This window comes from Psammomys obesus, unplaced genomic scaffold (genome assembly GCF_907164565.1).
Source record: "Psammomys obesus unplaced genomic scaffold, mPsaObe1.curated_primary_1811, whole genome shotgun sequence".
Classification (NCBI taxonomy): Eukaryota; Metazoa; Chordata; class Mammalia; order Rodentia; family Muridae; genus Psammomys; species Psammomys obesus.
The window spans coordinates 395,162-410,124 of NW_026596129.1; the positions used below are offsets into that span (position 1 = coordinate 395,162).

At 41.6% G+C, this 14,963-nt stretch overlaps 1 protein-coding gene across 1 annotated transcript in view; it reads left to right on the top strand.

Moving 5' to 3' along the window:
• Nucleotides 1–11,354: 11,354 nt before the first annotated feature.
• Mecp2 (methyl-CpG binding protein 2) overlaps nt 11,355–14,963 on the top strand; it is a 65,515-nt gene continuing 61,906 nt past the window's right edge. Inside the window, exon 1 of the mRNA XM_055591791.1 lies at nt 11,355–11,491. Within this exon, the coding sequence (XP_055447766.1) occupies nt 11,415–11,491 (77 nt within the window). The 5' untranslated portion in view covers nt 11,355–11,414. The remainder of the gene's footprint in view (nt 11,492–14,963) is intronic.

Sequence of the window (14,963 nt, forward strand, 5' to 3'; positions counted from 1 at the left end):
AGGATCTACTAGAATTATGCTTAAACTTCAGTTGAAAAAAAAAAAAAAAACAAACTTTGAAAATATGTAGAAAACAGGAACTATGAGAGCAGAGGAATTACCAAGTCAGAACACAGAGAAGAGAATTAATACCAAACCCGGTTCTTTGAAAACACAGAATGAAGATAAAAAGAGAAAATAGCAGGCAACCTAAGCAAAGGAAAAAAAGAGAGAAAGTAATATTTAAAGCAAAGCTGGAAAATGACAGATATTGATGAAATCTCTAATCTCACAAGACCTCAAAAAATGACCCTTGGTAGCTGACTGACATATGCCTTGAACTCATTGGCACAGGAGACAACTTCCTGAACAGAACACCAACAGCACAGGCTCTAAGAGCAACAATCAATAAATGGGACCTCATGAAACTGAAAAGCTTCTGTAAAGCAAAGGACACTGTCGTCAGAACAAAATGACAACCTACAGACTAGGACAAGATCTTCACCAACCCTACATTTTTTTTTCTGTTTTTTTTTTTCCATGCATTTACATCTCCTTTGGTGATTATCTTTTCATATTTTTTAAATAGTAACGCCAACAATGTAAAATTAAAATATAGCTTATACAAAATCATCAAAGATAATATTGCTATTGAAAGTTTGTAGCATAAGAAGTTAAAGTGTGTTGTTTAAATTTACCAAGAACTAAAGATAACTTCTTAAAGCTGGGCATGGTGGCTAACACCTGTAATCTCAACACTTGGGAGGCTGAGATAAAAACATTGATGTCACTTTGTGACCAGTCTGGACTACAGACTGAGACCTCTTCTCAAAGAATCAAAAGAGGCAGGGGAAGAAAGGGGCGGGTGTGTGTGTGTGTGTGTGTGTGTGTGTGTGTGTGTGTGTGTGTGCTAGAGTTGAAGTGCATTTTAATGATTCTAATTTGATGGCTCCTGGATCATTTAAAAAGAGGTTTTTATCATTAAGGTTCCAGTGTGCTCTCTTTACTTATGTGCCATCAATTAGAAAATTAAGATAAATTTTACTTTGCTTCTGATATTGATCGTAATTTTCTTGTACAGTTTTTTTCTTGATGTTTCTAATTACAAACTTTTTTTCTGTTTCTTCTACGATTATTATCTCTCCTCCAACTACTACTTTAGTGTTTTGGAGACAGGGTCTGTTGTATCCCAGGCTGACTTAGAACTCGATATGTTCTAAGACTGAGAATGACTTTGAACTTCTGATCCTCCAACCTCCATCCCATTAGTGCTGTACTATACTGTACTACACTGCACAGGCATGTACTATCACCCCAGTTTATGTGGTGCCGGGGATCAATCTCAAGCCTTCTTGTATGCTAGGCAAGCAGTCTACCAACCACACTACACCCCAATCCCATATACAGTTTCTTCAAACTGCTAATCACACCTTCTAATACACTGAATTCACAAACATAGCTAATTTGTTTTTAATCTTGGATTCCTCTCTCTCTCTCATTCTCTCTCTCTCTCTCTGAACTTGTCATTGGCCACTTCCAACAAGGGCTGATCACCAGCCAGGACTTCTGCCCAGTTGGCATCTATGTGCTCTCCCATAACTGCTTTCCTGGCATAGATTCACTAGTTTGTGGATCCCACCACTTCCTTCTTGGCTTACACCTTTTTTTTTTTTTTTTTTTAGAACATCCTCAAGTAGCTTCCTTAGAAAAAGTATTTGAGAAAGAAATTTTGTTAGCTCATATATCTCTACCACTCCTTATTTCATTGTCACATTTGATGGGTATTTTGGCTTGTACAGGATGCTATTACTGACAACCATTTCATTTTCCTTTTGAAAGAAAAAATTGGCAAGCATGGATTTATTGAGAAGTAAACAACCTCCTACATCAGAAAGGTGTCCCTAACAATAGATTGCCTCTCTTAGAACTTTGAAAGTTTTGCCCTATTGCCTATTTCCTTCTTTCCCTGTAATCTTTTGTCACCCAGAGTTCTTATGAAGTCTGGTGCTAGTCTCATGACTGCTCCTTTTTCTCACTTTTTAGTTTTCAAAGTCTTGTTAGGCACTGGACTTTTTAGAACATTCCTCAAAGTTCTTATTTTTCTCCCTCTTTTTGAACATTTTATTTCCTCATAGTTTTGTCTTTGCCATTTAACTGCTTTCTGAGAAGCCTACCAAATCTTTTTTCTTAATATTCACATGGGAATTTGAACTTAAATAATCTTCATTTTTGTGGTGCTAGAGAGTGAACCTGGGGACCTATGTTGTGTTTTTATTTGTGGATACAGAATTTTCTCTCAGTTCTCTGAATATACTAATGAAATTTAATCAGACACACACATATATAATATTTCCCGAGATTCCAAATCCTTTCTTATTTTTCAGCATTGGGCATTAAAGCCAATGTTTTTTGAATTTTAGACAAGAATTTTTGTATGTGTTTAATGCTCTCTTCCAATTTCTTTTTCACGTTTAAGAAAATAGGTTCTGGGAGGGAATGAGGGAGTGGGATATAGCTGGAATACAAAGTTAATAAACTGTAACTAATATTGAAAAATTTTTAAAAAATTTAAAAAAGAAAATAGGTTCTAACTCTATACCCCTGGGTGACCTGGAACTCTCTACGTAGTGTAGGCTGTCCTCAAATTTGTGGTGATCCTCCTGCTTCTTGGCTTCTTGAGTGCTAGGATTACAGGTGTTAGCCATCACACCAGATTTTTCTCTCAATTTTTGATGATACTTAGTAATTATTTATAATTAATAAAGAACAGTTCAAAAGCTATTGTGGATTTAATGTTCTTTTGGAGAAATAGATCTGTTTTCCTGATCAAAATGATATCTGTGAGGGTAGGGGGGTGAAGGAGTGGAGATCATTCACTGTACAGGCTAGAATAAGGAAGAAATTATTCAAAAGTTGTCAGAATCCATGCTGGAAGCCTTGGCTCTCTGCAGATTTCATTGAGTTTTGTCTAGAACGGTCAGATGTTCTGTGCCAGCTCCAAGCTCGCTGTCTGCTGAGGATGAGGGATGTTCCAACTAAAACGATCATCCTGCACTGGGGCCTTCACTGAATCCCTGTGTATCTAGTCCTATTTTCTTTCATTTTCCCCCCACAGATTCAGACTCTTTGCTGTTAAACCTGCAAACTGTCCTCTATCTCTTCAGTATCTGCCTGGCCAAATATTTTCAGCTGGATTTTCCAACCTACCTTATTTACCTTATTTTTTAAGTAATTTTTCTCTGCAGTGTGTGTGTGTGTGTGTGTGTGTGTGTGTGTTCACATGTGTGTGCAGGTATTCATGTCGATATGGCTGCATGTCTACATTTGCATGTGGAGATGGCAGACAACCTCCAGTGTTGGTCCTCAGGAGCCATCTGTGGAGGTCCCTGCAAGCTTTACTGTAGACAGGGAAATGAACTGCAAGAGGCAAGAAGGAAATCCTTTCCAACATGCCTTAGCTAGCAGGTGCTGGTTCAAGCTTCTAGAGTCTGAGTGCAGTTTATTTTAGACATTGTTAAGTGTGGTACTATTTTGGGAAAAAGTCCCCGGTAACACAGTTCCCTGTGCAGAAGGAAGATCTGGGCCTAACCACGTAGACACTCCTTTGCAATGTACGTGTGACCTCTGCCACGAAGAGGGTTCCTATGGCTTAGGGGCCTAGGACCTGGTGCGGTTTTAATCATACAGGCAGTGCCGAGGGCACCAGGCTGTAATGGACATTTTGACATCTCCCCTAAGGAAGGGTTCTGTTGACTGAGAAACAAACTTAAGGATGGAGGTCTAGGGAGGGAGTCTGAGAAAAACTTAATAGTCTTGGAGATTTGGGCCTGGCCTGGCCTGGCCCTACAGGTAGCACAGATCACCAGGCTATTAACAACCACCACTCCCAGGCTTCTGAGTGGAAAGCAGGTATAACACATCGCTTCACAGCCCTGGCTTCTGTGGTGCTTGTCTGTGAGTACAAAGACCTCATGCCTTCTATATCCATTACTTTTTAGAGACTGGGCCTATAACTTGCATGAAACTCATCAAGTAGGATATGCTAGCCAGCCAACCCCAGGATTCTGTTTGTTTTTGCCTCCCAAGCAGTGAAATTACAAAATCACAAACACATACCTTCATTTTTAGATTTCTTTTCTTTATTCTTTTTTTTCTCATTTTTCAAGACAGGATTTCTCTGTGTAGCCTTGGCTGCCCTGGAAGTCACTGTGTAGACTAGGATGGCCTTGAACTCAGAGGTCTACCTGCCTCTGCCTCTCAAGTGCTGGGATTAAAGGTGTGTGCCACCACCGCTGGCTAGATTTTTTTTTTCTAATGTAGGTTCTGAAGCTAGAAATCAAGTTCTTGTGCTTTCTTAAGCACTTTACCAACAAAGCTATCTTCCAGTCTACATTCTAAACAAATTGTTAACATCTGTCCATTGATGACCATCTCTCTTCTTCACCAAAGTTTCTTTATTTCCTTTTATTCTTTGGCACTTTTGTTGCTAAATTTAATTTATTAATTGATTGATTTGGAAGAGGAGAGGGAGAAAATGAGCCACAACATGCATCTAAAAAAGGTCAGAGGACAATTTATGGGAGTCACTTCTAAGAACTCAGGTCATCAGTCTTAGCAGCAGGTTTCTTTACCCACTGACTCATCTTTGAAACTTGGTACTTTTCTTTGGAAAGTTTTTTTTTTTAAAGATTTATTTATTATTTTATATATGTGAGTACTCCATGTGCATGTACTCCTGCATGCCAGAACAGGGCATGAGATCCTAGTATAGATGGTTGTGAGCCACCAGGGGGTTGTTGGGAATTGAAGTTAGGACCTCTGGAAGGGCAGACAGTGCTCTTAAGCGCTGAGCCGTCTCTCCAGCCCCCCTCTTTGGAAAGTTTTAAGAATAAAGAAGGAAAGCTTTGAGAGCATGTGCATGCTATCATAAATATGTGGCACATAAAAATTAATTCACTTATTATAGTTTTTTTCTATTTTACTTTAAATAGATATTTATTTTTATTTTATGAATATGTGTGTTTTCCTATATGAGATTGATTTTTGTTTTGTTTTTGAGACAGGGTCTCATGTAGCCTTGGCTGGCCTTGAATTCCTAATGTAGCCAAGGATGATTTTAAACCTCTTATCTTCTTGCCTTTACTTCCCAAGTGCTGGCCTTATAAATGTGCACCACCATGCCAGGTTTATGTAGAATCCTGGGGATTATCCAAGCTTTGTACAGGCAAGGCAAGCACTATACCAACAGAGGAACACTTCCAGCTTCTGGAACTGTTTTTTATTGTGTGTGCTTGTGGCATGAACGACTATAAGATTTGTTTCATAAGTATCTATAGGCAAAGCTGTGTTTATACTTGTGTGGCATCCTCTAGGATGGACCTTCAGTATTTTGAGCTGTGCCATCATCATTCTCATTTTCATTCGTAATTTTGGATTTATTCTTTTAAAATGTCTTTTTTCCATCACTCCCACAGAGTTTTAGACAGATAAAGTGGGTACATGTGAGCTCTGTTTTCCATACTGTTAAAATCCTTCTGTTTGTTGAGTTATATATGGATAGCATATTTTCCTGGTTGTAATCACCCCATCTTTTTATGTTGGGGCTTTACAAATGGTAGGCTAGTGCTCTACCATTGTTGTTTATCCTCAGACTTTATCTCCCTGTTTTAAAGGGATATTATTTTTAAATGTTGTAGCATCACTTTAAAAAATGGCTCATTCTTACTATTAAAATACTTTTCCTATAGTGTTTTTTTTTTCAGTGCAAACATAAAATTTTAAATCTCTTTTATCTAATTCAAGTAACTTAAGATTTTCTTCACAGAATTTCAAAACTTCACCAATTAGTGGTGGCTGGCACATGTCTTTAATCTCAGCACTAAGGAGGCAGAGGCAGTCGGACCTCTTGTTCATGGCCAAGGCCTGGTCTACAGATTGAGTTCCAGGACAGCCATGGTTACACAGAGAAACCTTGTCTCAAACAAAGAAACAAACAAACAAAACCAGATTTCAAAAATTCTTGGCTTCTTGTTGTATACATGTCTCTTCTCAATGGAAGATTAACTTGTTACAGCCCATAAAAACTTTTGGACTTATTTATTTATTTTTTATTTTTCTTTTTTTGGGTGTGATTAGAGACAGGGTTACTCTGTATAGCTTTGGCTGTTCTGGGCTCACTTTGTAGACCAGGCTGACCTGACACTCACAGAGATCTGCCTGCCTCTGCCTCCCCAAGTGCTGAGATTATAAACATGTGCCTCAGCACCCTGCTATTTTTGGTTTTACAAAACATGATTTCTTTGTTCAGTCCTGGCTGTCCTGTAACGCAGAGATTTGCCTCCTAGATTCTGTGATTAAAGGCATGAGCCACCATGCCAGGCTCAAAACTTTTAGATTTTGATCAGGGCAATTTCCAGATTAGTTTATGAGGCACTGACATTTTTATGTTTGACCCATTCCAGGGAATATTGTAGTTTACTTTTTTCACATTTTTAACTATTTCAGTAAAATTTTATATAGGTCTTTCCATTTCTTGAAACATTTTTTTCTGATAGGAAAGAATTCATTGGATGAAGGCTGAGAGAGAAGGGGAAGGAGAGAGGGAGAGAGAGAGATGGTGGGGGCCCTCAAGGAAGAAAGCAAGGCTAGAGAGAGTGTAAAAGAAGAGAGCACCAGAAGAGGCAGGGGTCCTTTTATCCCAGGCACCTGGCAGCATTGACTGATGATGGCATCACAGATACCTAGGCAACCTGGGAGTGAGCATCAAGATTTGTTAACTACCATTCCTCCCTTTTCCTATAATTAAAAAAAAAGGGGAGCTAGAGAGGGGTGGTGAGGAGGAAATGAGGACGTTGGACTGCTTCTCATGCAAGGCAAGTTAAAGCATATAAAAGTAGGTCCACTGGAAGCAGCTCTTGGTTGCCATGCAAGGGGAAAAGAGAGAGAGAAAGAGAGGAAAAAAAAAAACAGTAAGAACACCAAAATGTCCAGATTGGCGAGATGGCTCAGAGGTTAAGTGCGCTGGCTGCTCTTCTTTAAACATTTTTATTATGTGCATTCATTATTATGTGTGTATGTACATAAACGCTTGGATGCCACAGTGTGAATGTACAGATCAGAGGACAATAAGAGTCAGTTCTCTTCCTCCATGATGTGGGTCCTCGGTGTCACTCAGGTTATTATTAAGCTTGGCAACAAGTGCTTTTACCTGCTGAGCTGTCTCAGAGACCCAGTTATTTATATTTCTTAGTAAGTTTATTTCTAGACTTTCACCCTTCCATTATATTTGGCAAGATTTTATTATTGGATAGGTTTACATGTGTGTACACTAATATTAAATTTAGATTAATGGCCATTTTTCCTCACAGTGAAGGGCCACTTATGAGATTATAGTGAAGAAATGATGAATTTTATTTTATGTGAATGATAATGCACTGTTGAGCTTTCTCTGTTTCTTGCTTTGTTCTCAATGAAATATCATCTTTCCTCTACAGTTTTATAGATATCTTTGATCAGATTAAGGAAGTTCTAGTTCTTTGTGGTGTTTTTAAAATCATAACTAGATATTGCATTTTATCCAATGATTTTTACTGCATGTATTGGGATAATCACGTGATTTGTATTAAAATTGTAATTGATTTCTAATTTCAAACCATCCTTGTATTCTTAGACTAAAACTCAACCTGGTGGGGCTAGAGAAATGGCTTGTTGCTCTGGCAGAGAACCCAAGTTCAGATCCTAGCACTCATTTGTAACTCTGCTCCAGAGTCCTGATACCATCTTTTGACTTCTGAAGGCACCTACACACACATGACACACACATCATACATACAAACACACACACACACACACACACACACACACACACACACACGTACACATGCAAAAACAAACTTTAAGAAGCTTCTCAAATATATGAGTATATGGTGCACGCCTGTAATTCCAGCACTTGGAGAAGCAGAGGCAGGAGGATCTCTGTGAGTTTGAGGCCAGCCTGGTCTACAAAGTGAGTCCAGGATAGCCAAGGCTACCCAGAGAAACCCTATCTCAACAAATCAATCAATCAGTCAGTCAGTATAAAAAGAGCTACTCAATTTTTACATTTTCATAACTTATATCATATATATCTGTTTATTATTATAGTAGCGCTTTCATTTTAACAAAAAAAAAAATGTGGCCAAAGTTCTTACTTTTCTGTATATGATTCAATCTGCTCACCTATTAAACACTTGGTAGAATTCATTTGGTAAAGCATCAAAAATGTTTTAAATTTATTTAATTGTTTGTTTTTGGAGAGAGGGTATTAAGCATACTTTCTTTGAGATTATGAGACTCTATCCAATTTTTTTTTATTTCTATAGTTTGGTATGCTGTACTTTTCTATCATCTTATTTATGCTTTCAAGTTTACTCACAGTTCCTCATGAATTTTTTTTTTTTATCTCAGGCTGGAGAGATGGCTCAGTGGTTAAGAGCACTGGCTGTATATCCAAAGGTCCTGAGTTCAGTTCCCAGCAAACACATGGTGGCTCACAACCACCTATAATGAGATCTGGTGCCCTCTTCTGTCGTGCAGGTGTACATGTACATAGAACACTCATATACATATACGTTCTTTTTTTATTTTTAATCTTACTAGGAGCTACAGAGATAACTCAGAGTGTAAGAGCATTTGCTGTGAAAACATGAGGACTTGAGTTCAAGTCTCAGTCTCCAGTACTTAAGTTAAATAGACAGATGTGACCACACATGAACATGAAACTTTAGTAATGTGTGGGCCAGAGACAGGAAGATTTTCTGAGATTTGTTGACTGTCAGTGTACTTCCAGTTTCAGTGGGAGAAGTTTTCTCAAAGAAACAGGTACAAAGTGATAAAGCAGGACACCATACATTTTTCATACCCTGTATGCTCATACCCCAATATTCATGCTTATAACTCACGTACATATTACATTCACATACATGTAATGGAAGTTTTGGTTTCTTTGTATGTTATGAAAATATGCTTTTGTTTTAATCCCAAGTGTGGGATTTTAGCGGGGCTATAGTTTGTCCACACCTGTTAATTGTCACATGGGGGCATGTTCTTTGCCAGCTGGTAATGGCCTTCCATGTGCCACACGGAGATAGGCATGGTCTAGGACTCTGAGAGTATAAATAGGAGGTCGAGAAAGAGATATTCTAGAGTGGTGTTCAGTGGCTGGCGGATAGATGGTCAAGTGCTGGTGTGTGGCATGTAGCAATTTGAAGAGACCAAAGACGGTGAAGTGGTTTGGAGCAGACAAACAGAGAAATGCTTTGGAGCACAGTAGCATGGAGGAGACTGCTAGCTGAGTCTGTGGTTATAAGAGATTGGTACAGAGCTCTACAAGAACCTGTTGACCCTAACTAGCAGGGAGAAGTAATGGGGTCTGTCCCCTCTCCCCACTAACATTTTCTCACTAACCTTCTTCGTATCTCCTGCTTAAGGTTGGAGGATTGGTGGAAGGGAGGTACAGACCTAAACACCCCAAATAAAGTACAGTTTTTAAAAAGGTCACTACAGGTGGCTTTCAGCTACACAGACACACACACACACACACAAACACACACACACACCACAGAGTCTCTACCATTCTGTGGTTACATCCACTTATTTTTTTTTTACATTTATCTATTTTACTATTTTACGTGTATCAGTGTTTTACCTGTATGTATGTATGTGCAGCATGTGTGCCTGGTGCTCAGGGTGGTCGGAAGAAGGCACCAGATCCTGGAAAATTACAGGTTCTTTTGCGTGGCTATGTGGGTGCTGAAAAGCCTCTAGTTTTCCCCATTGTAGTAAAAAAAAACATTCACTTGGTTGATCCTGCCTCAAACTCAGCCATCATCCTTGTTTTCTTCTTTTTCATCTGATAGCCAACACTTTCAGCTCAAATTTGAACATCTTAAATATCACAATTTATCAGAATTCAGCTGCTACTCCCCCAGTTAAAGACATCTCTCTTCAGTTATTGCCAGGAACTCTAGACTGGCCTCTTAGTCTTAGTCCTAGTGTCTGCGACAGCTAGTTCTCCATTCTCCACCAGCAACATAGGTTTTATGATGAGCTAGTGACTCAAATATCTCTCAAGGACTTCTCATCTCAAAATAATCTCCCAGTTTTCTTGGTGGCATAAGCTACCTCTCTCTAATCACACTGTCCTCCTTTGTAGAGCAGGCATAGTCCTTCCTTAGGATATTTAAACTTGCCTACTATGTTTTCCCCATTTACCCATATTCGGGGATGATGTGAGAGCAAAAGCCAGAGACTATCTAAATAGCATTCCCTTCACCTTTGTCTTATCTATTTGAGAGTTATTATCTCTATGTAAAATTTTAAATTCTACTTACTTGTATGCTTAATATGACTCTTCCTTACCAGGATTCTAGTTTGTCTCCTGTTCAATGATAAAACAATGCCTAGCAAATAAATGAATGGAAGGAGGAGCCAAATTTAAATTAAAAGTCTGTTGTTCAGCATAGCATGAGGAGCCTTGGATGGTGACTGGCATTAGGGTAAGGTTGTTTTGACAAACTGGTCACCCTATTGCGTAAACCTTCCCTCATAATCTTAAATCCAGATTGCTGGATCTCAGGTCCCTAATTACGTCTTCAAAGCAGGGCTGCTTCTTTTGACTCACTGCTTTTTGTACATACTTCTATGAAACCATCTGATCCAACAATGACAGATCTCATATGGACTTAGCATGCGCCATCTTCCCACCATAGGAGTCTGCAAATATCAGAGTTTGATATATCGATATGTCAGTCCTAAGAGTGGGACACCTAGCAATTAAGTGGAATAATACAATAGGTAGGCCCTTTAAAACAAGTCCCTTGGCTTGGAACAACATCAGGCTCAGCAGGCAACTTTGCTGCTTCTACTGAAAATGATGATACTAAGAAAATGCTGCGCACTTAAATGCTTATTGCAGTGTACCCAATGGGCTGGCGGATAGATGGTCAACTGCTAGGCCGGGCGGCTCTAATAGGCGCCAAGGGCCTAGGCTTTCTTAAGCGCCAGCATCCACAAGGGCCCCATTAATCCTTAGCATTCAAAAGCCGCCCACAAAGCCAGCCCCTCTGTGCCCTAGCCGCCTCTTTTCGCCAAATGACAGTCGACTACCACCAATCCACAGCTAAATGGGGTCCGCCCCCTTTTCCCTCGCCTAAACAGACAGGAACTCCTGCCAATTGAGGGCGTCACCGCTAAGGCTCCGCCCTAGCCTGGGCTCCAAAGCCAATGGAGCACAGGCTCGACAAAGAGCAGGAGGTGGGGCACGGGCGCGCAGGTGCAGCAGCGCTCAGACTGGCCGGGAGGGCGGGGCGCGACGTCGGCCGTGCGGGGTCCCGGCATCGGCTGCGCGCGCGCTCCCTCCTCTCGGAGAGAGGGCTGTGGTAAAAGCCGTCCGGAAAATGGCCGCCGCCGCCACCGCCGCCGCCGCCACCGCGCCTAGCGGAGGAGGAGGAGGAGGAGGCGAGGAGGAGAGACTGTGAGTGGGACCGCCAAAGCCGCGGGCGGGGACCCTTGCCGGGGGGCGGGGGGTAGGGGCGGGACGTGGCGCGGGAGGGGCCCGCAGGGTCGGGCGACACGGCTGGCGGATGGCGTCCCTCCTCTCTACCCTCCCCCTCCCTCTGCTGCCGGTGGTGGCTTTCTCCTCCACTAGTCACCCGCAGTCGGGAGCGACCTTCCTCAGCACGATCTCGCTGGAGCCACCTCGAATGACGCCCTCCCATGCCCGCCCCATCTGTGCGCATCCTGGGCCCCGGCCGTGCAGGCGCCCTTGTCATTTGGGCTTCGCCAGTTGGGGCTGCGCGCGCTCCTGTCCTTCTTGGGGCTTAGAGCCGCGGCACCGTCGCGCGCCCGCGGTTCCGGCCTGTCCCTGGATCGCGCTGTCCTCTCTTCTTCGCGCGCCCCCTCTCCCGTTACTCGCTTCCCCCCAACCCCGACGCACACATATTGGCGCGCGTGCGCAGTCCACCTCCCGTTGGGAGAGTGCGCCACAAGGGCTCCTGAGCGCTTACCCCCTTCTCCGGGGATTTGCTCCCTCATCCTCACCCATTCCATGACTTTTTGTCCCCACTGCAACCGAGTCGGTCAACCAGCTCCATTCCCCCGTTCGGCAGGAACAAGTAGGTGGGGGTATTGTCCACCCACAAAAAGGACTAGACATTATGTTCTTGGTCCCGCAACTCATCATAAAGAGATGGTTGTAGTTCTCATCAGGAACCGTGGCAAGGGACTGTGCGTTCCTCAGTACCTGAAGCTCTTCCGTGAGACCATGCCCTCAGGGTGCTCTGATTCTTTGAGGATGTTGTACTGTGGCTTCGGAATATGAGCGTCTTCCCACCATCTCTCCCCCTCCCCCTCTTCGCCAGCGATCATTCAGTTACATAAGTGGAATGGGACGTTGTATGTAACGGGCTCTCTTCGTCCTGGAGCGCCCAGGATCGCCTGTACCAGATGGGGAGAGTTCATCGCATCGCTGTGACTCCTGTCGATTATCTCTGAAAGTTCATTCTCTTTTTAGTTTGGTTATGGCTGAATCACTTAAAATAAAACACAGGTGACTTTTATGTGGCAGTGACAATGTTTCCGAGGTTTTACACTAAAGATTTAAAGTCATCATGGAATCTAAAAATATTGCTCTCACAAGAAAGACCCCGTATGACATTGCTTAGTATGGAGTCCCGCAGAGCAAAGCTTGCTAGGAGATAACTCTGCTAGTTCCTTGTGTTCGGGTGTGGGTTGATCATGAAAAAAAATGGGCTCTACCACAAAATTGATATTCCTGACTCATGGTCAGGCAGATATGTGCTTCTGGCTATTTTTCCAAGAACACAAATGGGCTCTGTTGAACCATTTGCATGTTGTCTCCAGTGTTTGGAATCATTACCCCAAACAGTGAGACAGTAGGATCAAATACAGGGTGGTTGATGGTGATCATGAAGCAGAATGGACTAATTTATATTGCTAAGTGGCTAAGATGTTTTTCGACTCTCACAAGTTCTAGGTATTCTGTTATACTATGCAAATCAAGCCAATTTGGGTAGTAAAATTGCACTAATAGGTAATTATTGTAGAGGAGAATTTTGGGTTTGTGGTTGGAATTGTCATGTGAATCTTAGCAGTTTCAATTAATAACATGATTAAGCTAACTTCTTGGGTCCGTTGAAATATGTCAGATCTCTATAAAAAAGATAAAGTCTGGATTATTTAGGTCCTTAAGGAATTTGCACCAAGGATTTGGAACAATACATTTATTTATGGACTTTTGGTTTTCTGTTTGTTTAACTTCAAACCATTGCTCAGAAAACCTAGGAAAGACTTGCTTTATTTTTTGACTTGGGCATATCAGCACCTTGAAGAATCCAAACTGTTTAGAAGTACAAATGATTTACAATGAGTTGATGCAGACGACCCATTCGTGGCAGGGCAGCCAAGTGTTTGATACACAGTGCATTTGCTTTGATAAAAACACCCGTGCCTTTTGCTTGTCAAAGATTCCAAGGGCTTTTCTTCTGAGCCTGAGCTCAGAGTTGGAATCTTGACTTGGTTTCACATTGTGCAACATGCTATTTGTTGTATCCATAGTTCTCTCTAAACAGGTTAGCAACTTCGAGAATACCTTTCATTTCAAAGTACCTGGTGATATCTGAAGTTACAGTGTCCTAAGAATTTGAAGAAACTGTGGTTTTCTTGCTAGTATTGATCTATCACATATTCCTATTTCCTTTCCACAAGAATGTGTCTCGAATGCTTTTAAAAATCCAGTAGCAGGTCCCTGTTTCACTTAAGAAAGCATCATGTAGGCAATTGTACTCTAAAAATTTCTTCTCTGTCTCTTGTTATTGTTGTAGTGGTCAAATCTGGGACCTCATTGCATGCTAGGCAATTATCCCGCATCCCTAGCCTTCTACTCTGTCTATTGTGCTGTTTGAATCCTGAGGTACATCTGGGGTACCACAAAGATTTTGGAACATTATGATACGTTTTTGCAACTGTGTTTGTATTTTCCAGATAGAGTTGTTTCCTCTGCCTGATCTGCTTCTATGAAGCCTAATCTGCTGGGGACAGGGAGGCAAAGCTATGGAGTTTGAAAGAAAAACTGGCCAAGTCCCATGTGCCAGTGCCCCAACTCTACCCAGGCACTCCTGAGAAGGTTTTGTTTGTTTTTGTTTTTTGTTTTTTGTTTTTCGTTTTTTTTTAACCTAGAATACAGAACAGCAGTGGTAAACTTGTTAGTTTGCATGGTGAATGATGTATCCGAGAACCTGTTACCTTTTCTAAAGGTAACTGTTAGTGGGAATCCTTTATAAGTTATTGTGTCATATATTACATCCCAATCACAGTATTCCCTTCCTCCTCCTCTCCCTCTTTCTCCACCGTCCACACTACTCTTCTCTTTCCCTTCAGAAAAGAGCAGGCTTCCCAGGGATATCAACCAAACATGGCATATCACTAGTTGCAATAAGACTGGGCACCTCCCCTCATATTAAGGCAGCTGAGTAAGAAGAAAGGGGTCTCAAAAGCAGGGAAACATGTCAGAAAGAGCCCCCAATCCTTCTGATAGGAGTCCCACAAAAACAGGCCACTCAGTGAGAATCTTTTAATTGACTAAGAGCAGTTTACCACTAGGCTGTCTGAGCTACGTCTGGGAAGCATAAATCATGGACATTTGTAGTAACCAGTGTTTTACGCACCGTCTAGACTGGAGAATTTCAGGTAGTGTGGCAGAATTTTTATCACCTGCTCTGGTAACATCTGTGAAGACCAGGCCATGTAGCTGACAGAAACAAATCTTTTTGTTGGGTAGAAAACACTATTGTCCTTCCAAGGGAAGGACGTTGTCCTCAGTGCCCATCACAGCCTTTTGTAGTCACTCTGTTGTCCAATCAGAGCACCACACCTATCATCATTTCAGGGAGGACCAATGTCAGTGGCTCCCTCCTGGGGCTTGCTTA